The sequence below is a fragment of the Centroberyx affinis genome, unplaced genomic scaffold (genome assembly GCF_046629955.1).
Source record: "Centroberyx affinis isolate AG114_WGS23_722 - 3 ecotype Tasmania unplaced genomic scaffold, CSIRO-AGI_Caff_v1 ptg000120l_1, whole genome shotgun sequence".
NCBI classification, from domain to species: domain Eukaryota; kingdom Metazoa; phylum Chordata; class Actinopteri; order Beryciformes; family Berycidae; genus Centroberyx; species Centroberyx affinis.
This window is the reverse complement of record NW_027278821.1, coordinates 542,501-564,917: the sequence shown is the minus strand read 5'-3', so window position 1 is coordinate 564,917 and position 22,417 is coordinate 542,501. Positions and strand designations below refer to the sequence as shown.

At 42.4% G+C, this 22,417-nt stretch overlaps 3 protein-coding genes across 5 annotated transcripts in view; 1 reads left to right on the top strand and 2 right to left on the bottom strand.

Moving 5' to 3' along the window:
- Positions 1-274: 274 nt before the first annotated feature.
- Positions 275-4,090, top strand: amdhd1 (amidohydrolase domain containing 1). The gene is made up of 9 exons (XM_071528017.1): positions 275-411; positions 600-706; positions 802-866; positions 955-1,232; positions 1,954-2,179; positions 2,349-2,473; positions 2,560-2,653; positions 2,869-3,029; positions 3,966-4,090. Exons 1-9 carry the CDS (start codon positions 275-277, stop codon positions 4,069-4,071), a joined length of 1,299 nt encoding a protein of 432 aa, XP_071384118.1. The 3' UTR covers positions 4,072-4,090.
- An 811-nt stretch (positions 4,091-4,901) lies between these two features.
- On the bottom strand, positions 4,902-10,271 carry LOC139651173 (tetraspanin-9). The gene is made up of 9 exons (XM_071528028.1): positions 10,074-10,271; positions 8,829-8,872; positions 8,221-8,300; positions 7,546-7,737; positions 6,663-6,737; positions 6,465-6,566; positions 6,236-6,367; positions 5,524-5,607; positions 4,902-5,445 (listed from the first exon to the last, which is right to left on the bottom strand). Exons 3-9 carry the CDS (start codon positions 8,281-8,283, stop codon positions 5,374-5,376), a joined length of 720 nt encoding a protein of 239 aa, XP_071384129.1. The 5' UTR covers positions 8,284-8,300; positions 8,829-8,872; positions 10,074-10,271; the 3' UTR covers positions 4,902-5,373.
- A 601-nt stretch (positions 10,272-10,872) lies between these two features.
- The window catches only part of LOC139651180 (endosome/lysosome-associated apoptosis and autophagy regulator family member 2-like), a 15,741-nt gene continuing 4,196 nt past the window's right edge, over positions 10,873-22,417 (bottom strand). For 2 of the 3 annotated variants that reach the window (XM_071528040.1, XM_071528056.1), the window contains exons 3-22: positions 22,300-22,417; positions 21,967-22,114; positions 21,363-21,452; positions 21,147-21,252; positions 20,528-20,677; positions 20,284-20,372; positions 19,307-19,487; positions 19,067-19,195; positions 18,874-18,964; positions 18,423-18,525; positions 17,906-18,043; positions 17,275-17,547; positions 15,596-15,769; positions 15,292-15,481; positions 15,067-15,163; positions 14,886-14,987; positions 14,401-14,527; positions 14,003-14,181; positions 12,839-13,001; positions 10,873-12,063 (exon numbers count right to left, since the gene is read on the bottom strand). The exon at positions 22,300-22,417 is cut by the window's right edge and continues 72 nt beyond it. In XM_071528040.1, coding sequence (XP_071384141.1) covers positions 11,995-12,063; positions 12,839-13,001; positions 14,003-14,181; positions 14,401-14,527; positions 14,886-14,987; positions 15,067-15,163; positions 15,292-15,481; positions 15,596-15,769; positions 17,275-17,547; positions 17,906-18,043; positions 18,423-18,525; positions 18,874-18,964; positions 19,067-19,195; positions 19,307-19,487; positions 20,284-20,372; positions 20,528-20,677; positions 21,147-21,252; positions 21,363-21,452; positions 21,967-22,114; positions 22,300-22,417 — 2,717 coding nt within the window. In that variant the 3' untranslated portion in view covers positions 10,873-11,994. The remainder of the gene's footprint in view (positions 12,064-12,838; positions 13,002-14,002; positions 14,182-14,400; positions 14,528-14,885; positions 14,988-15,066; positions 15,164-15,291; positions 15,482-15,595; positions 15,770-17,274; positions 17,548-17,905; positions 18,044-18,422; positions 18,526-18,873; positions 18,965-19,066; positions 19,196-19,306; positions 19,488-20,283; positions 20,373-20,527; positions 20,678-21,146; positions 21,253-21,362; positions 21,453-21,966; positions 22,115-22,299) is intronic. The other variant, XM_071528048.1, reaches the window with a different exon arrangement.

Sequence of the window (22,417 nt, the reverse complement as noted above, 5' to 3'; positions counted from 1 at the left end):
CCCTTTTGTGTATGGGTGTAGCTGTTAACATGCTTGTGCTTGTGTGGTTGGCCTCCAGACATGAGGAGGAGGAGGGAACTTAAAACACAAATGAGATTCAGCCAATGCATGCTTATGGCAGCAGCTCTGCCTGTCTGTGCACTTTGAACCCTGTTTTCCTGCTCAAATATTTGCTTATCCCCAAACTGCTAATTCCACCACAGTCACTCTGAGGTAACACTGCTATCGGCAACTCAAAGTTTGGCCTAACTTACTGCTTTGGATTAATCACAAAATGCCCGGCACTCACAGACTGTTGGTGAAGAATGCCAAGCAGGTGGTTCTTATCTGCAACGGAGGGGAAAAGTACCTGACGAAGAATGGCATGCAGAACCTTTGCATAATTGAAAATGGCAGCATAGTAATTGGGAGGTAAGCTTTGTAAATAACAGTTTGACGTAAATTACAGTTTGACTCAAATTACAGTTAAGGGAAAGTTTTGTCACTATATATAGAGACTTTACACTCACATCCAAGTTTACAGTACACCATAAACATTAACAATAAGAAATGTGGTATAGTAGGCTTACTCTCTGGTAATAAGTTATTTGTTCATGCAGTGATGGGCTGATTAAAGCCGTAGGTCCTGCAGACACCATCAAGACCCAATATTCAGAAGCTTCTTTTGATAAAGTGATTGATGCAGCAGGGATGTGTGTCATACCTGGTGAGTATTTTCAAGGTCTACATGCAAGTGGTATTAGTGAACTATCCAAATCAGTGATGGACATGCTAAGTATATGAAAAACCTCCTTGTTTTAGGTTTGGTTGATGCCCACACCCATCCAGTTTGGGCTGGTGACAGGGTGCATGAATTTGCCATGAAGGTAAATCAATATGCCTCCACTTTTTGACCTCAGCCCCACAGCTGCATCACCTGGACTCATTTGTGGTAATGCAATGTGTCTTCCGCAGCTGGCGGGTGCCACCTACATGGACGTGCACCGGGCTGGCGGAGGGATCCACTTCACGGTGGAGCACACCCGGGCGGCGCCGGCCTCCCAGCTGCTGACCTCGCTGACCAGCAGGCTGGGCCGGATGCAGCGGGCCGGCACTACGCTGGTGGAGTGTAAGAGCGGCTACGGCCTGGAGCTGCAGACCGAGCTCAAGATGCTGGAGGTGATAGAGGCGGCCAGGCGCACCCTGCCCATCAACATCTCCTCCACATACTGCGGAGCCCATGCAGTGCCCAAGTACTGGACTCCACTGTTTACTGAAAATCCATCTACACGATAACTTTGAACTCTGAAACTCTCATTAAATTATATTGTTATATGGTTCATTTATGGATGACATTCAAGTCCAGTTCTTGAGGTTTCAGAGGAAAATGTAAATCATCACCTTCCCATCACAGTTTGGTAAAATACAGAATTTGAAATAGCTTTCCTGTCCAATTTCTCCATTGACTTCCTTAGTAAAAATGGACTGAAAAAACTTGCTTCTGCACTTTCTGAAACTGCTGAAATGACTGTATTTTCAATTACAGTCATTGGAAAGAGATGATTTCTATTTTCCTTTAAACCTCAAGAACTGGACTTGATTGGAGAGTCCAGGCTACACCCTAAAATCCCATTGAGTCCTGTTAAGACCTAGTGAAGCTTTGTTAGCAAGAAAGACACATTTTTTAAAAATGTTTGAAAGGAAAACATTGTTCAGAACAGCTAAATATCTAAATATGACATCCGAATAACAGATGATAAGAAACGTTGAGCAATATACTGTATATTGCTAGTGTGGCCCAAACAAAGCAAAGGGGTTGAATAATTATGCAAAATATGTAGATTTCTCTGTTATTTTAATTTTATACTTTCATATAAATTTCTACAAATTTGTTTTCACTTTCATAGGATAGAGTGCAAAATGTAAAGGGGTCTGAATACTAGCAGAAAGTCTCTGTCTCTGTCTCTTATCCAGAGGTAAAACGGTTGCGGAGGCCACAGCGGACGTCCTGCAGGTTCAGCTGCCCCAGCTGAGAGAGCGGATGTCTGCTGGGACGCTGAGGGTGGACAACATCGACGTGTTCTGCGAGCAGGGGGTGTTCGACCTCGACTCCACCCGCTCCATCCTGCAGGCCGGCAAGGACATGGGCCTCAACATCAACTTCCATGGAGATGAGCTCCATCCCATGAACTCTGCACAGGTATCACGTGCTTTTAATGCGTCACTACACTATCACACACACAAAACAGGCTGTAAGTTGTGTAATTTTAATAGAACACAGTAGAGAAGGGATGCTGCAAGTGCAATTAAGTTGCTCACGTATTTTGTCAACTTGTGTGTGTGTGTGTGTGTGTGTGTGTGTGTGTTAGTTGGGGGCGGAGCTTGGAGCCTTGGCCATCAGTCACCTGGAGGAGGTCACAGATGAGGGCATCGCTGCCATGGCTAAGGCAAAAACCGCTGCTGTCCTTCTGCCAACTACAGCCTATATTCTGCGGTATTGTAACACACAGACACACACACACACACACATGCACACACACACACTTTATGACTTAACTAATAACCGCTGTGTGTGTCCAGGCTGCCCCAGCCCCGGGCCAGGGACATGTTGGAAGCTGGAGTCATTGTTGCCCTGGGGAGCGACTTCAACCCTAACGCCTACTGCTGCTCCATGGTGAGTGCAACAGGAGGGGTGTGAAGTGTCAGGGACGGAGGAGGGCAAGGTGAGAGGGGGGGTGGAGGGGTGTTGTTATGATTTATGATGCGAGGGGGACAGAGCAGTGAAAGCCCTTGGTTAAAATGAGTAGTTTAGTTAGTGCTTGGACAAATACAGTCCCTATCTTCATGTCTTTCTCTCCTCTTCCCTCCCCATCCTCTGTCCCTGCTCAGCCGGTGGTCATGCACCTGGCCTGTGTCAACATGAGGATGTCCATGCCTGAGGCTTTGGCTGCGGCCACCATCAACGCAGCGTACGCCCTCGGGTGCTCCCACACGCACGGCTCCCTGGAGGCCAACAAACATGGAGACCTGCTGGTCCTCAACACCACACGGTAAATCGTCCGGGGCAGAAAAAGAGCTCAGTGGCCAGATTTAAACACACATATAAAAATTCTATTTTCTTGGGGGTTTTTTTTACAAGTTTTTTTATTGGGGTTTTCAGAGTTAGACATACAATTGAAAATAGGAAAAAAAAATTCAATGCAGATATAGAGAAAATATGAAAAATAAAAAAAAAATAAAGAAAAAAACGGATATACATGATAACACATATGAGGAAAAAAGTATTGCAGTATTGCAAAATAGTTTGCAATTTGCACTTAAATTTTTTGCAAATTCAGTTCAAATATAGACAACATGAAAATGTATTAAGACAAGATTAATTAGGGAAAAAAAAGGAAATAATGGAAGTAAAAGAGGAAAAGAAAATTAAAAAAAAAGTACAAAAATTATATTTTCTGAGCTATATATGTTCCTATGTATATAGTTGTGGACTCAGTGCCCTGTGGAACTTCAATAGTTATTGAGGGAGAGTGTTATTCATTCACTTCCAACACCCAGGAAAATTAAATCAATCACTGTGTCACTCAAGGCAGTTGAACAAGCAGCCAGTTTCAGGCACTTGGTTCCCCATAGACTCAATGTTAGAGCTAGATCTGCTAACTGGGTCTCTTGTTGCATTAGATCAAATTTATCTGGATGGGTCTGAAGCAATCAGGAAGCAACAGTGAATGGCACACCACCTGACATTTATTTGATGTTCTGATTGGCTGTTGTTTTGGCGCGACGTGTTTGGAGCCCTCATCTGGATATTTAATGAAGTGCGCTCAGTATAGCTTGACTGTCTTAACTTTTGTAAATCAGTACATTGGATAATCCTGTGTGTCCCAGGACCTTATTCTTACAAATGAGTGTGTCACACCAGTAGTATTTATTTATTATTTGGTATTGGGTATTAGTGGACCTTTTCCCCCTGTGTTTTACTGCAGATGGGAACACCTGATCTATCAGCTGGGAGGACACCAGGAGCTCATCCGCTATGTCGTCATCAAAGGCAATGTTGTCTATGACAATGACAAAACCATGGACTTCTAACCAGAGAAATGTAGCTTTCTATTGTCTGCTTCCAACTTCATGTGATAGTAAATATGCATTAACTTTAGATTAGTCAGTGTCTTTCCACTGACACTGATTAACAACTCAGAAGGACGTGTGTTCAGTCTGGTTCAGTCTTAGAGATGTAAAGTTAGAATTGTGTGTGCAGTCATAGAATATGACTGAGTCTCATGAATCAATAATATTATGTTACAGTATTAATGAATCCTTCAGAAACCAATGCTTTTTTTTTTATTAGATAAATATGTTCATACGTTGTTCTCACTTTCCACTCTTTGTAAGTTGGTATATGTTTCTGTGCTATGCTGTCTGTGTGTGAGAATTTCCCTATGGGGTTCAATGAAGCATTGCATTAAATATATATACATTTATTATTTGTCTCTGTATTGGATCTCGACCATTCTCTACTCTAAACTCCTGTCTCTCCATCGGTTTGTCTCTCTCTGCCCTCTGCTTCAATGACTCAGTAAAGCACATTACAAGTCAGCTCATCAGTTATTCAATGACTAGCAAGCAGAGGTATTTCATTATCATCTCAGAAATATCTCAGATGTTTGCCATCTCAGGGGATCAAAGAGTTTATTGATTCCACTGATCTGACTTGCATTTCATTTAGCTTACTCTGCCTTTATCAGTGTAATCGAGGGGCCGGCGTTTGACAGTTGGGGTGAAAGCAGATACAAAGTAAAGACTGAAGGAGCAAAAGAAAGCAAAACTACTGCTCAATCAGTCAATAATCACTTGTTAGGCCTCGATGCTATCAGCTGAGACAAAACAATATCATTACACATTCTCACATTTGAGAGAGTAATCTCTGCTTTTATTGAACATGTCTTAGTACACAATGCTTGTTGTAACTAAATGGATCCAGACAATATATTATTACAAAGGCATGGCTTTTAACAACCGACTACCGTTCCCTTTATTCTTCTTCTTCTCAGTCTTTTCTCTCTATTCTGAATGCCAGAGCCCAATCCTCAATTACCTTTTAAATAAAAACACTGGTTATAGTGTGATAAAATGGCTAGCCATAAGAAATACTAATTCAAATACTATTCACAACAATACATGGGTGCATAGATGAGGAATGCGAGATAAAATGCTGCTGTGGCATGCACTACAAGCACGTCTGTGGCTTATTTGTGCTATAAACATAAGGTGAGGGTTAACGCCAAGACGACAAAAGTTGGGTTGTAGGATCTGGAGAGAAGGTGACGTAGTTTATGTAATGGAGATGAAACGAAGCGGGCGAGTGTGTGTGAGAGAAAGAGATGAATCCCGTCAGGCTTCATACTTCTTCCCCGCCCGGTGGATCTGTTGGTAAAGCGTCATTGAGAAAGCCATACCAAGGAGCTGGAAGAACAAAGAGACACCAAGTTAAGAGAAATCCTCACAAGAGAATCTATAACTGTCACATGAACAGCTGCTTACCTGTATGACCAACACACACATAGCGATGGTTCCCAGTAGGTGTTTGTTGTCGTCCAGCCACTCCTCTACCTTCTCATAGCAACCCTGAAAACACACAGCAACAATAATAAGGGAAGGAGAAGGAAGTGCACAGTCAAGGTATTCAATCAGAGGCCTAAGTATGAACATAGTGAGCCAACACCGGTCATAAAAAAAAGAGCTACGGGTGTTTAGAACAGCAAATATAAAAGCTTTCATGAACTGGGTATAGGTGGATTCACAACTGTGTTATATCAATCAGTGACAGATAGTAGCAAAAGGCCAATTTCATCCCAAAAATGTCAGTGAAGATGGAAAAAAAAAACACAGTAATGCATGCAACTGTGCAACGTTGGACATAATTTCTGATTAGAAAAGTAATGCACTGAGAAACCAAAATTTTTAGACCCTTGAAATTTATACTTAAATTTAAGACTCAAGTGCAATTTTTAACCAAATTTAAGACCTTTCAAGGCCTTGAATTTATATAATTCAATTTAAAACATTAAGACTTTTTAAAGACCTGCTGACACCCTGCATTCACCTTGTGATATCACATAAGTCTACACCAAAAAAGACAAACTTTTGCCTGATGCCCCGATACATTTTGAATGTATATGGTTTCTTCACACATACACACATACACACACACACACACACACACACACATACACACACACACACACACACTGACCCGCGTCCAGAAGACATTGGAGGCGTTGCGTCCACAGCCCTGGTACAGGTCCTGACAGCAGCGGTCAGGAACCACCTTCTCCTGCAGGGCGGTGTGCCAGTCAGTGTGGCTCATCACCCCACAACACCGCCACTGGCAGACAGACAGGGAGCGAGGACACAGTCAATTAGAATAACTTTATTTATATTGTACTTATCTAAAGGTGTTTGTGTGTGTCTGTGTGATATACCTCTGTCTGTATGGTGTTCCATGCGTTCCTCAGGCCGGCGTTGTCCTCTGTGTTGTACAGCACCAGGCCTTCTTTCAGGTCCCGTCTGGCGTTGTCGCTCACCTGTGCAGACAGAGGAGGATCATGGGATATGTAGGCACACTCATCTACGTCAAGCGCCTTCATAAATGAACGTGAATGTTCCTGACAGAGTCCTACCTTGTCTGTGTAGACGAAGAACAGGATGAGGAGAATGAGTTCGGCCAAGAGGATGATCAAGAGAACGATGAAAAACTGTGAATAAATGACAAGGAGGGAGAGAGCTGGATGATTTGGAGATTAAGTAGGTTACTCATATTACTAGAAAGCAAGATACACTAATGCTGCATTCGTGTCATATGGGCTTCCTACATATGACATATATATATATATATATATATATATATATATACATAAAGTACTGTGCAAAACACTTAGGCATATGTCAAAGAAATCCATAAAGCGAAGATGCTTTCAAAACTAATGAAATGAAAATTTCTGAATATCAAAAATTTACAATAAACAGCAGTTTACTGACACACTAATGCAGAAAACAAATAAACATCTAAGACTTCTAAGAAATGTATATAAAAAATCTAGGGTGCCTAACACTTTTGCACAGTACTGTATATATATATATATATATATATATATATATATATATATTTACACACACACACATATATATTCATTGCAAATAAAATGAACAAAATAAACAATTTTGTGACTACAACTCTTAAAATACTGTGGCAAGACACAACTACTTGCTGAATATTCCATTTGTTGTTGACAGTAGCATGTTTGGTTTGCTGTAAAACATGAACTCAGATGTATTAGTCACTGTATGTATGTGTGTTAAATGTGATGCAGGTGATATAGGAGCAACCAGAGTCTACAGAAAACTTCAGCGTATCAACAGCTTCAATCGATTTCAACACTTCCAAGTCGTTGATTTGAATGGTTAGAATTCCCACACAACCTGAATGCAGCACAAGTGAAGAATACCCACACACTAAAACAAACACTATAGCGATGCATCATTGGGTTTTGTAACAATACGCACACTCAATAGCAGGCACTTGTTCTCCTTGATGGCGCCCAGGCAACCCAGGAAACCCGTCACCATGACGACGGTGCCGAGGGTGATGATGAGGTTGGCAGCGGAGAGCGAGGGGAACGAGGGCGACAGGGTGGCAAAGCTGCCCTGGGACACCGACAGCCACACCCCGACACCCAGCAAACCACACCCACCCAGCTGAAACACACACAGGACACTCAGACATTAGAGCTGCAACGATTAATCGATTAATCGATTAGTTGTCAACTATTAAATTAATTGCCAACTATTTTGATAATCGATTAATCGGTTTGAGTAATTTTTTAAGAAAAATAAGTCAAAATTCTCTGATTCCAGCTTCTTAAATGTGAATATTTTCTGGTTTCTTTACTCCTCTATGAAAGTAAACTGAATATCTTTGGGTTGTGGACAAAACAAGACATTTGAGGACGTCATCTTGGGCTTTGGGAAACACTGATCCACATTTTTCACCATTTTCTGACATTTTATAGACCAAACAACTAATCGATTAATCGAGAAAATAATCGACAGATTAAAATAATCGTTAGTTGCAGCCCTATCAGACATTTAACAATAACTAAATGCCTTGGCTGGTATACTGATCTCACTACTGGAAGCTAACTTTTCTGACTGAGTGTGTGTGGAAGAGTGTTGAATTACCCAGAAGAGCAGGTTGAAGAGGAAGAGCATGTATTTAACACAGCAGATGCAGCCGCGAGCCATGGTTCAATTGAGAGGCACTGCAAAAAGACAATTTAGTGATGTTGGTTGGTTGCATTTATTCCAGATAACCATTAAAAGACAGTATTTACTAAGGATGAAGTCTGTTAAATTGACTTTAATATGTATTTAGAATTAAGTAAATGAAGTTTTAACAATCCAAATGTACTGATGTGTAGTAAATAGTCAAATATCAGTCCTGTACAGAGATGGAATTGAGACTAAAACCCACCAAAACTGAGTTCACCCATATTTTAATTCTTTTTAGGCTGGCATACATCTTTATGACAAAATTTCATGGTATACATCATAGTAAGTCATATCAAACTGATGTAAGTTATATAAAGAAAGGGTCTTTTAGTGGGTTTTGTTTATATATTAGTGGTTGTTTTCCTAATCATGATCAAAAATAGAAGTCATAGTTTACCGTCCTTTTTATTTACCACTACATCACTGATCATATACTCAAGTAAATAATCTTTTTTTCTCACTGGAAAATTAATTAGTCATACTGCATCCAAACCATTACAGGGAGGGGATAAACTTACCACTTCAACAAGCAGACGAACTGAGACAGTCAAGTGGTGTACCTGCGACACAAAGTGTAAACAAACTATTTTGATAATATGCAATGCTTTGTCTTTATTATTATTATTGTGTCAATAATGTAACAAATCATATCAATCAACAGCTTGACTGTAAAGCCTTTTGCTCACAAGTTAAAGGTGATATTTGACTCTTATTTAACTTGTGATGAACAGGGTAAAAGTGTTATCCAATCTTGCTTCTTTCAGTTATATTTAATAATATTATTTCTAAGATAGCCTTTTTTGCTGATCTGGAAGTCATCTATGCATTCATTTCTTCTAGATCAGATGACTATGACTGGCTTTATTCATGTCTCAGTCAAAAAGCTCTGTCTTGCCTGCAGTTAATACAAAATGCAGCTGCCAGGCTTTAAAACCAGGACACAACAGAGTGAGAGCGTCACTCCATTTTTAGCCTCCTTACACTGGCTTCCAGTGCAGTTGAGAATTGATTTTAATAATCACTTTCAAAGCAATGCATGGTTTGGCAGCAGATTATATATTAGATCACCCTCTGACCAAAAGCACAGCCTTAGGTCTACAGACAAAGCTCTACTGACTATTCCTAAATCAAGACTAAAATCCAAATGGGATCGGCCTTTTGAGACTTTGAAACAGCCTGAAAACAACAGACTGGCTGACAGATTACTTATTTATGTCCCTTTTAAAAGGTATTTTTTATTTACTTGTGGACTATTTGAGAGTTCTTAATATCAATTTGTGTAACTGTTGTTTTATATTTGATATATTATTTTGCCATGTTGACCACAGGCTGTGATAGACTATAAATCTATCAGTAAATAAGTGGCACCTACTATTTGAAATGTATCAACTGTCTTAACTGTCTTGTTTGATGTGCTAGTTTTCTATAAAGCCCTTGGTAAATGTCTTCTGGAAAGTGTTTTACAAATGAAATGATTACTATTATATTGTTGTGTAGAGTGGTGTCCTTTATCTCCACTGCATCTATCTGAATTGGTCTCGACGTGACGTCATTGAACTCTTCAGTCTGTGGTTTTTAAAACTTTGATCTGAAAACTTACAAAAGCAGCACTAAATGCCCTATTTTATACTTTCGCGATAAGAAAATGCCGTTATATTTGTCTAAGAAACAACCAAATCACTTCTCTGCTGCTCAAGCCGTGATTGTTTTCATTTTCATGCCGTCGGAAATGAGAGAAGGGGGAAAAAGAGGAATACTTTCCTACCGTGGGCTACGATCTGGAGTTCATCATCCTTCTATCATCTCAAGTTTCTACCCCAGAAACCTCCACATGCCGAGTTGTGCTGCTTTCTCTAATATTGCTTTCTCCCGATATAAAAACATAAATCGGATGGTTGTAAACTCATAAGTCGGCCAACTTTGAAGTTTCGTCGATGGCTGGTGAGGAGGAGGAGGAGGGGATTTTCTTTGGAAAGGGCGGAAACTGGTGTGGAGGGGAGAGCTGGAGGCGGGGCGGGGCGGAGCGAGCGGAGGGACGGGACGGGCCGGCAGGGACAGGACTCTGGCTGGGAAGCGTTGAATGTGGCCGTTACAAAGTGGTTATAAGTCATTCCCCCTGTTAAGGTGATGTCCAGAAACACAATATGACTAACTGTTCTTCCTTTCCTCTGACATTCAGGCTTAATAAAAGTTGCACTGGTGATTTTCTTTCCCCCTACAGGACGTTAGGGTGAACAGCGCTGCCCTTGCACTGATAATGCTAACATTAGCGGTACTGCTTGGAAAAAGTTACACCTGTGTCCTTAGCAGGACCACAACCGTAGCGTTTTTTGTTTATTTGTGTGGGTTTTTTACATATCAGTACTGTTATTTGAGAGACTGCTGTCAAATAAAACAAAAATATCATTATTGTTGGTGTAGAGACTTGTTGATATTAACACACAAAAAAATCGATTCAAATTAGTTTAACAATGTTAACAATTAGTGTTACAACATATTTAACACAGTTAATGTTATTAAAACATAAAAGCATATAGAACCATCAAACATTAGTGACATCATTCATAAACCATGACAGTATGTCATCGTCATGTCTGTGTTTCAGTCCAGAATTAAATGGGTTAATTGTGTGTGACATTTTCAGAACAAACTGTTTCCAGCCTGACCCAAATGGGATTTTGACTTAGAAATAGCGGTTCAATATATTAAATATTTTCAGCAGGCCTACAATCATATTGAAGGCAGAATGTCATGTTGAAATAATAACAAACTGCTGTGACCTTTGTGCAAGTCAGTGACATCATACCAAGGTCCAAATCATTTTGGCCCACAAATATGACCAAAAATGGTGCTGTGAGCAAGTTGGCGGAGGCTTTTCAAGCATTAAATGTTTTGGGCTGGGCAAACTACAAATGTTATGGGTTAAAAGGAATGTCTGCTGTCCAAGGAAACAGACTTGGGCTCAATGCAGTTCAGTACAATTGATCACTTGGATTCTTCTTAACTCATCACTTTGTTAAAGTTTATTTAAAGTTGTGATAGTGACCTCTTGTGGCTGATCTGAGGTTGGTGTCAGGTTCATTGTACCATGCTCCTTATTTGTGTTCTCTGCCTGTGTGCCTCGTCATGACACACTATCTACATGACTATGCAGTTTTGCGTCATGCCAATATTAGTCAAGAAGCTCTAAGCATGTGGCTAACTGGCTCTCAGGTTGTTTCTACACCTGTTTCACATGCATCAGTACCCAGTAAGAACTCTAAACTTGCACACAAACATCCCAAAGCCAAGTAAGACTTTAATAAAGATTCATCATGACAACATTGATATAAATACATGACTCTGAACAGAAAATACCAAATGAAAATACAAAATATACAAAAAGAAAACGGTAAAAGCATGTATATCTCTTTCGGTTGCGGCCCTCAAGCATCCATGGCGTTGAAGCAGGAGTGTGTTCCCTGTGTATTCTAGGGTCAAGGGGTTGAAGCCGTTGTCCAGTGTTTTTTCTTTTGCCAGCGTCATAGTGGCAGCCGTTCCCCCAGTGGAAACTGGAGTCGTAGTGGAGCCCCCCGCAACAAGGAGGAGGGGGGGGTCAAAAGACACACAAGGAGGTGCACAGTGACACAGCTCACTGACTGTTCCTCCTCTCCTTTACTCTGTCCTCTATCTGTCGGCTCCTCCTTATCCCCAGACCCATCGCTCCGACTGGGAGGACTTCAGCTGCACAGACTCACTGCTCTGTCCCTCCTGCTGAAACACACAAGTCATACAAATATGTTATTTAGCATATCTACTGTTATATTACCAGTATAAAAGATTAAATGACTTTCGGTTGCGGCCCTTCTTGTGTATTCTTGGGTCAAGTGATGGTGGTAGTAGCACCAGTTATGCCTGCATGCTGCTACTACTACTACTACTACTAGTCATAATAATTACATATTACATACATTAATACATACACAGCTACCCACGTATACATGGGGCGACAGTAGCCTAGAGCAGGGGTTCTCAACTTTTTTGGCTTGTGACCTGGTCTGGTCGCGACCCCCATCTCAAGTGTGCAGAGTTCAACCAAAGAATGATTTTCCCTTTTCAGGTTGTTTCATTTGATTCATCATCAGAGGCCTAGAGACTGAAAACTATTCAGTATTTCACAAGAAAAAAAGCAAAAATTAGAGAAAAATCTGAATAAATAGACATGATAATAAATTTGTATAGTAGAAATATGCTTTTTTCCTATCCCATTAATCACCTTGCGACCCCCCCAAAATCATGTCGTGAGTCCCTGGGGGTCCCGACCCCGAGATTGAGAACAACTGGCCTAGAGGTTCGAGAAGCAGGCTTGTGACCAGAAGGTTGCCAGTTTGAATCCACGGGGGGAAAGTGAATTAGTAACGCTCTCTCCTCCCTCAAGGTGTTGAATCCCCAACAATGTGTGTAACTATGTGAAAGTGAAGCAGGAGTATACATGCTCAGTCCACTTTTCCTGGATAAATAAAGGTTAAAATAAAAAAAGAATCCACACCTTGTTGGCGATGGCCCTGAGCTTGCCCAGCAGGGAGGGTTTCTGGGCGTAGACCACGTCGTCCTCAGGCTCCTCCCCCTCGGCCAGGGCGCAGCTGTCGGCGGCTGGAAGTTCACACTCCTTGTTGGCGGACATCACCAGGCGAGAGTACTTATACTCCAGCCTGGCCCAACACAACACACACAGCAGAGACAGCAGACACCAGCAGCATGAGTCACAGGATCAAAGTTACTAGCTGGCTCAAGTTTAGTGAGGCTTTTTCTGGCTTAGACAGTAGAGTTCAGCTGATATGGGCTTTTGAACGCTGATACTGATATTTTTGGATTGAAACTGCTGATAGCTGATATGTTGTGTGGATATTCAATATGTTTAAATTTGACCATTTTCATGCCAAAAAATTCTGTGTTCCCCCCCCCCATAATTTTACTCTTGCAGGGTGGAAAAGCACTGGGACACTAAAACTCTCCTTTGAACCCAGGATAATAATAATAAAACCTATTCATGCATAGCCCTACTTGTCTGGAATCTGATCAAAATGTTGCATTAGTATCAGTTCAGCTAAGGTCTTCCCATAGACAACCAGTGTAGTATTGATCAATTCTACAATAAATATGTAATCAGACAGTCGTCCACCTCTGATATAATGATATGATGCAATATCAGATTTTATTTAATTATTATTTTATATTATTTATTTTATTATTTATATTTATATTATTTTTTATTATTATTGTTTTTTTTATTTTTTATTATTCTTATTATTTTATATTATAAATTACACTGTTACAGGTGGCCATACACATGGGATATCAGAAGTCTACACAACATTTCATATCTTCTAGTTTTTATTGCCTTGAGGCCTGAAATGAAAACCAATTAAATCTGATTTTCATTTGGATGTTGTAACAGCAAAAATAGAAAACATTCTGACAATGTATTCAAAATACAAACTAAAACACCTTGCTTGCTTGAGTCTGCCTCCCTTGAGACTCTTGATCTCCACTGTAAGAATGTCTTCTACTTGAAAGAAGCTGAGCCAAACTATTGCTGTCAACAGGACAAACAGCCAGTGACGCCTCTACCTTAAAGTAATAATTCAAGGTAATTGTAATGAGTATGTTGGCAGATTGGTGGTAGTGTGTCTAACTGGTAGGAGCCACTGACCTCTTGTTTTTCTTCCAGAAATAGCAGGTGAGGGAGATGAGCAGCACGGCCATGAAGGCTCCGCCGCCGACCCCGACCTTCAGCCACAGAGCGATGGCCTCGCAGGGGGACGAGCGCCTGGCTGGCAGCGACGTGCCTTTGGTGCACAGCTTCGGCTCGTTCCACACATACAGAGTTTCCTGGAGAGGGGGGGGGGCAGAGAGAGAGAGAGAGAGAGAGAGAGAGAGAGAGGGGGGGGGGGGGGACAGAGAGAGAGGGAGAGAGGAGAGACAGAGAGAATGCTTGAGCTACATATTTTTTCTGTCTTTGTAAGAACGTTTGGCCCCCATAAAAATAGAATCTGAGTGGAAGAAAAGTGGTATAAGAGGTGTGTGTGTGTGTGTGTGTGTGTGTGGTACCTGGGTGCCTCCCTTGCACGCGCCCTCTATCTGGTGGTAGTCGCCCTCGGTGCAGCGTGGGCAGGCGCTGGCGCTCTCCCACAGAAAGTGAAATGTGCATCCATCACAGGTTCCTGCAGGACAGGAGCTACGCACACACACACACACACACACACACACACACACACACACACACACACACAGAGGAGATCAGAGATCCATTTTTTCTTAATATGTTCTTGTATTGAAATTGTTGGTTATGGTATGTTTGCTCTATTCTTATTTAGACCCTTTATATTTTTAAAATTTGTTAAGTCGTTTTTGCTATATCTTATTCTTTGATGCTGCAATGACTCAAGTTCCCCATAGGGATCATTAAAATGTAATCTAGTCTAAAAAACCTGAAAGACCTCCATAAACCACATCCATGAAAGAAATTACAACACAGTATAGCACTAGATGATTAGAAAAGACACACACACACACACACAGGCACAAACACCTACCTGGGCACAGAGAGTTCTCCCAGTTCAGATTTCTCTGGGTTACAGCGAACGGAGATGACTGAACTCCGACCCTGATCGCACGAGGCCGTAGCCTGGGTTGACCTGAGAGAAACGAGGAACACAGTTAAGACTTAAACACTCTAAAAACACACACTCTGTCTCTGTCTCTGCCTCGCTGTACCTGTAGAAGAAGTTGATGTCTGGGACGTCCTTGGAGTTCTCCGGGAAAAGCTCCGGTTTAGCGTTCACCCCATCCAGGACGGTGTCTACTGTCACTCCTGATAGAGAGACAGAGACAGACGCACTAAAACCACCTTTTCTAGCGGATAATTCCTTTTTTTCATCTTTTGAAACGGCAAAGGGGGCAGGGAAAAGCTATCATAATAAAAACTGTGTTGTTGTGTACCAAGGAAAGTGTCTGCGAGGCTGATGGACTGAGAGGAGAGGGCCGTCCTGAAACCCCGCCCATCTGCCGGGATGATGGTTGATTGGCAGATAAAGCTGTCCACTGAGTTGACAAACTGGGCCGAGTCGCTCTGGCTGTCCTTGCCGGACAGATCGGTGACGTTATCCATGCAGACGGCCGCCCTCTTGCCCTGCAGTCGACATGCAACGGTAGAAAAAGCTTCAATGATCATGTAAGGAACAGGATTAGATCGAGAGACAGAAAAAGGATTAAGATTAATGTGTGTGTGTGTGACCTACAGTACCTCGTGGCCACACAGGCTGATGTTGAAGAGGTGCAGGTACTTGGTGCCCTTGGAGGTGAAGCTGGGCCCGATGGTGAGCGAGGCCACGCTGCTCAGACCGCTGAGGTCAAAGGTCAGGGTGCGGTTGTCCTCGGTGTGGGAGAAGGAGCAGTCGCTGTAGCAGTGGGAATGCTCCTGAGAGAGAACACAGTACATCAGAATCAACCTGTCACCCCAAAATACAACACAGCCCACTTTGGAGATTTACTATTGCAACATGGATCGTTCTGGTCCCCAGTTCCGATTATGAGTCACGTTGGAAGCCATTATGAAACACATTTGTCAAAGCATATTGCAAAATATTTAATTATAATTACTTAATTATCATTGATTTCTGGAACATTTGTGTTTTCTTTTTATTACAATGGTGTGTCACTGCTAATTTTTATAAAAGCAATAAACCTCTCGTGGCTTAGTGCTTAAAGAAAGCACAATGTGATGAGTGTGAGAGAGAGAAAGAGAGAGAGAGAGAGAGAGGAAGAGGGGGAAAAAAATTGGGAAAACACCCCATAGAAGCCCTGCAGAGCTGAGCGAAAACATCCTCAGAGTTCACAGAAACACAGTCAACGCTGCATGCAGGGCCAAACTGGGCCAAGACCCGCTCATATTACACATTCAGAAGAGAGCCATCACATTTGTAAAATGTGGCTAACACCCCCCAAGAGCCTCCTCTTCCAGCTGGTCCTGAAGCTCCGTCCACCAACATCCAAAACCCCACAGCCCTAACTTCATCTGTCCTAAGCAGATCACCAATAATCAAAAAGGAAATTACCTCACTTAATGGAAAGAATCAAGCACATAATGTTTTTAGTGGAATTAAAACCCTCGGAGGTAGACACTCTTCTCGATTGCCCTGGCAATACTCCCAAAACGATTTCCAAGATGGCAGTATATAAAGAACTACTTGCTCATATGCTTTTTAAAACAGATATGATAAAAAGAAAGAGTTTATTTCACTCCAGATAGGCTACAAAGAAAGTATGCTGAACTCTCTTTTCTTTTCTGGAGATGCAAAAAACAAAATGGTGCTGTCCTTCACATGTTTTGGATGTCATTTATTGCTGTCTTCTTTCAATGTCCAGTCTGTTATTAATTGTTATTATATTATTTAAAAAAAAAATACACTTATCTTCTTTCTCCCTCCCTATCCCAGTGGTCAAATGAACTGTCTACATTTGCTACATTTTGCTTTTTTCTGTATTTGGCAGCCTCACATAGGGAAAACTTTAAAAAAAAATCTACTTGAAAGGATTACATAAAGCAGAGTGCTGAAAGCCTTTTTTTCTCCTCTTTCTCCCTCTTTTATGAACCTGTTTTGTGTTTCTGGTATTATAATCTTTTAACTATCTCTGTTTGAAAACCCAAATGTAAATGCGTTTAATGATCTTCCCCAACCCACAAAAATGGTGAGAAAACTGCTGAGGAAATTCAGTGTGACATCAGCTGCAACAGTTGTTAACTGCTGTCACACATACAGGGAAATAAGCTGAATGAAGCCCATTGTGCAGTATATAGTGTTCTGTTTACTGCTGTAACTTGACTAAGAGGAATGCTGATCAGCTTGTAACTGTCTGCTTTGTCCATGTATAGAGTCTTCATGCCACCTGAGAGGGACAGACAGAAACAGCAGAACCCTCTACCTTGTTGCTCCTGCTCCCCGGCCCGCACGGCACACAGGCGTCCTGGCCGTAGGTGTGGCGCCCCGCCAGGTGCGTGTTGGCGGGACACTCCTGGCACCGGTTGGTGTCTCTGTCGATGTAGAAGCCGGCGGGGCAGGGCACGCAGGAGGAGCCGGCCTGCCGGGAACTCTGGGACACCAGGGCACAGGCGCGACACGCCGACGCCACGCCGTCCAGCACGTTGGTCACGCTGATGGAGTACAGCTTCACCATGTCGCCCACGTAGCGCCGCATCTATACACACACACACACACACACACGGACAAGGACATACACATATACAGAGATATAAATATGTTATATACTGTATATACTCATATTTTTCATTATTTTTCATAGTCTCTTGATGTTCTACTGGTATTACTCATAATGCTATAGTTCATTTTTTCATAATATCATCCATACATTCCTACTTGATACCCTCCATTTGCTTTTGTACTGTATCCTATTATTATTTGCTGCTGCAACATCCCAATTTCCCCATGGGACTTGTTTCATCATATCTTATCTTGTGTTAAATGACTATATCTAATGCACATTGTATGATTGAGGGGAATGAAGTGTGTGTGTGTGTGTGTGTGTGTCAACTCACATCCACAGCTTGATTGGTCCTCTGGAAGGCCCATGTATAGGAGACAGAGGCGTTCCTGGTCATGATGTGTGTGTAGGACTGTTTCTCCTTACTGCCCTCCCAGGACTCCACCACTGTGGTGCTTTTCCTGTTCACGTCCTGCAGGGGGCGACACAGTCAACAGGTCAGAGGGGAAAATATGGATTGGATTACAGTACAGATTTAAAACTAAATAAGCAAGTAAAATGGATGTGCAGTTTATAAAACGCACTGAGGAGCCAGAAAATCACAAAAATGCAATGTGTCTCTATGTATAAAATGAAAGCTGATGATGAGGTGCACCTGGTAACAACAGCACAAAAACAATAGACCAACAAAAGGACTTCAGCTGGTCCTCAGTGAGGATGGCGTAACTATTCTGGATTTCTGGTGAAGTTAGTCATAACCTAATTACTACCTCCTGGCTCCAAATATTTACCCAGGCGCACACACACACACACACACACACACACACACACACACACACACAAGCACACACCATCATGAAGTAGAGCTCACAGTCGGCAGAGCAGATGGTCTCGAAGACAAAGGTTATCCGGCCAAACTCACTACCGGTCATCCCTGAAAGAGAGGTTGGGACCCTGCACACACACACGCGCACACACACACACACACACACACACACACACAGGCAGAGATTTAGTTTATACACTTTCAACATAATCGCACACACACAGTCAGTGTATTCAAATATAAATACTCTTGCAGTGGATTTTTATTTTTTTAAATCCTTTATGGCACAGATTGGATCTTTTCCTCTTAGCCCAAAAGAACACACAGGAGTTCATTTTTTTTTTCTAAGCGATCACAATCAGATTCTCTCTTCCTGTGCAAATGCAACCTTAGATAGACAGATAATGAAAAGCTCACACGAACACCCAGAATCCCCCGCTGAGACTCCAAGAAAACACACACACACACACACTTACTTGAAGCCAGGTACATGCAAGTTGAGGATGAGATAGTCGTTATCCGAACCGCCTGCTCCGCTGCGGATATGATCCCCTGCCACCTCCCATCCTGATCAACAACAGGCACACACACACACAGGCATTAAACACACAATTCACACACACACACACACACACACACACACTTAGAAATCGGTCCAGTATTTCTCACCGTTCATGTCGTCACATTTGGAGTTGCCCACGTTGAAACAAGAAGTCTTCATGTTGGACGGCAGGATGTTCCACCATTTGTACTCATAACCCAACACTGGCTCTGTACCTGCAGGGCACTCTGCACACGCTGGTTCACACACACACACACACACACACACACACAGGTTAAAAAAATGGATCCAGTCTGCCTCAGTGTGATAGTAAGTGTCAGAAGTGGAAGTGTGTGTGCAGGTTTTACCGGAGGTGCCGTCGGAGTGGGTTCCAGGTGGGCAGGGGAAGCAGGTGGAGTCGTTGGTGTTGTAGTAGCCGGGGTTGCAGGGGGGGCAGGGCTCCCTCTGTCCCGTCTGAGGCAGTTCCACCGCCCCGGTGACGTTCTCCACGCAGATCTTTGGCTCCACCCACCGGTACAGAACCTGCGTCTGTGACCGTCAACAAGCAGAGGTTACCAGGGGCGGAAAGAGAAAACAAGGTACTCAAGTAGAATTGCTCTTACTTTGCTGAAATTTAGTAGAAGAAGAAATAAAATTACTGGTGTAAAAATCCACTTAAGTAAAAGTAAAATGTAGCTAATTTGAAATGCATGCAGAATAAAAGTTACTGAGTTACTTAAAAATAACAGATTTTCCCATGCAAGGCAAAATGGACAAGATGACATAGAACTCAAACAAGGTTCTTTTAATAATAACATGTTCTTTGCAAAATAAAGTGCATACCTGAAGTAAAGCATGAATCAGCGATAACAAAAAGCTTCTAAATTCTAGTAACAAGAGTAATTGGAATTCATTAGTTGCAGTTCTGAATGGAAATGGCATTAATTATTAAATGCTTCCATCTTTAGTAAGTAACTCAAAGGTATACACTCTCTCAAAGTTTCTAGGTTTGATTGCTTTGAGGCCTGAAATGAAAATGTCAGACTTTTTTCACTTTCATTTAGATACTGTAACCGGAAAAATGGAGCTTAAAACAAGACTACCAATCTCTGACAATGTATTAAAAACTGAAAACTAAAACACTTCTGTTATGAAAAATGTCCACACCCAGAAGCACCTTTAGCTTCGATAACAACAGTAAGTCAGTTTGAATAGATAGTGTGCAGCCTTTTGGATGTGAATAAGTAAGTAAGAGTAAAAAAAAATAAGTAAAAAAGAGTGTGTGTGTGTGTGTGTGTGTGTGTGTGTGTGTGTGTGTGTGTGTGCGTGAAATAGTTGGACTGACCTTCCCTTCGCTGTCGCAGGCTGTGTGGATCTGGAAGTAATCCTTCTCTGAGCATGCCGGTCTCTCCTTGCATTCTGCCCATCCCTCATCTAAGAGAGGAGGGGAACACAGGGCCAGTGAGTGTGTGTGTGTGTGTGTGTGTGTGTGTGTGTCAGTATTCCCCCTTTTGACTTTGAATGGAGATTTTTTTGGTGTTACATGTTGGTAACATGGTGTTTTCAGGGGGAAGCGCTGCTATACGTACGGGAGTACTGGTTGTCGGGGCACGCGGTACAGGAGGACGCTCCCTTCCTGGAGGAGGTGTTGCTGGGGCAGGGCTGGCAGGACGAGGAGCCGGGGGACGGGCTGAACCAGCCGGGCCGGCAGGGGAAACACTCCGACGTGTAGGCCACACCTGGACACACACACACACACACACATGTACATAATAATGGATGTCCAACATGTGCATGCTGCCACCTTGCATCATAACATGCATCTATCATCTTGCATCATAACATCATCAGGTTTTGATTTCAGAAGGGATTTAATTTATTTTACTCCTCCATGGTGGTTGGTGCAATTGTACTGAGGTCAGAAATCTCCCGCACTACAGCCTCTCTGATTACATTATGACAATCTTCCAGCCACCAAATCAGAACACATTATTACATTAGGGAGATATCAGTTCAAACAGGATTATCAGAGTTTGCTGAACAACTGCACACAGACAAGACAGATTCATACTGGATTAAAATCACTGAGGATGTTAGTAATAACTACTTGAACCGGGCTTCAGACTCACTTTAGCAATGCAAAAGCCTGTGAGTGTCTTTGTGTGTGTGTGTGTGTGTGAGTGTGTGTATATATATTTCATGCTTTACCCTCTATCTGGATGTTCTTGAGCAGGACAGGTTTGACCATCTTCCCTCCCACCAGGATGCCGGTGGTTCTCCAGTACAGGATGTTCATCCCGGACTTCAGACTCACCTGAGACACAGAACAACATGCACAGAGTGAGCCACAGATGGTCCATATACCATCACATACACACACACACACACACACACACACACACACAGTCACACACTCCCCCTCACCGTGTGTGTGTCCCATTCTCCGTTGCTGGTGACTTTAATCCACTTCTGGTCGTCAGTCTGAGCCATTTCCTGGCACTGTTCATTCTGGACCTGAACACATGTTAACATGGTAACTATTAGCTGCATAAAACTGTTTGTTTTTCCAAGCAACAGCTGCTGGTCTTCACTGATCTAGATTAAGCTTCCAACACCTAATTTGCCATTGAACTAGGATATTGTTTTATGATGACTGATCTGGATACTGATATTTTTGGATTGAAGCTGCAGATAGTATATAACTCTCCACTGAAACCCATACTGATGAAATTCATTTAAGCAGAGTGAAGCAGGTTTCAGTGCAGGTTTTACAGACTCACAACACTGAAGCTGTTGAGTAAAACCCTCCCACACCACACTCGAATGATTTCTCTGAAACATAATACCAATAAAAACATATTGACTAGCTGTGGTCAGGAAGGAACCACCATCATATCAGAGGTAGATGAAGAACACTCCCATATCAGCCTGATATATTAGCAAACAAATATATCAGTCTAACCTTAACCTGAACTACAGTTGTGTATAGGCGTATATAGGTGATTTATTATGGTATGACAGCACTTACATAGAACTCAAAGAAGATGTTGTTGTCTGGATACTGGTAGGTGAAGGAGACGGAGCCCTGCTTCTCCAGACGAACAGCGTAGACCAGAGACACCGTGCACTCGTCGCGGCTCGACTCCAGATACACACCCTGCGGCGTCCAGGATGAGCTGCGGCACACACACAACACACAGGAGAGAACTTAGCAAAATAAGGGTCTGCACTCTGTTTCTGTTTGAGTTTTTATTCCATTTAGGAGAAATGTGCCTTCTGAGGAGAAAAGAAAACAAACACACAGATTCAAGCAAATACGGAAAGCACAAATGTAAATGTGTGTGTGTGTGTGTGTGTCCACCTGTTACAGGCCTGGCTGTCCTCTCCGGACGGCCCGGGGTCCATGTAGCTGGCCAGGCTGGTGAAACCGGCGGGGATGGCGTCCCATTGGTCGAAACGGACGCCGCTCCCCAGCGAAT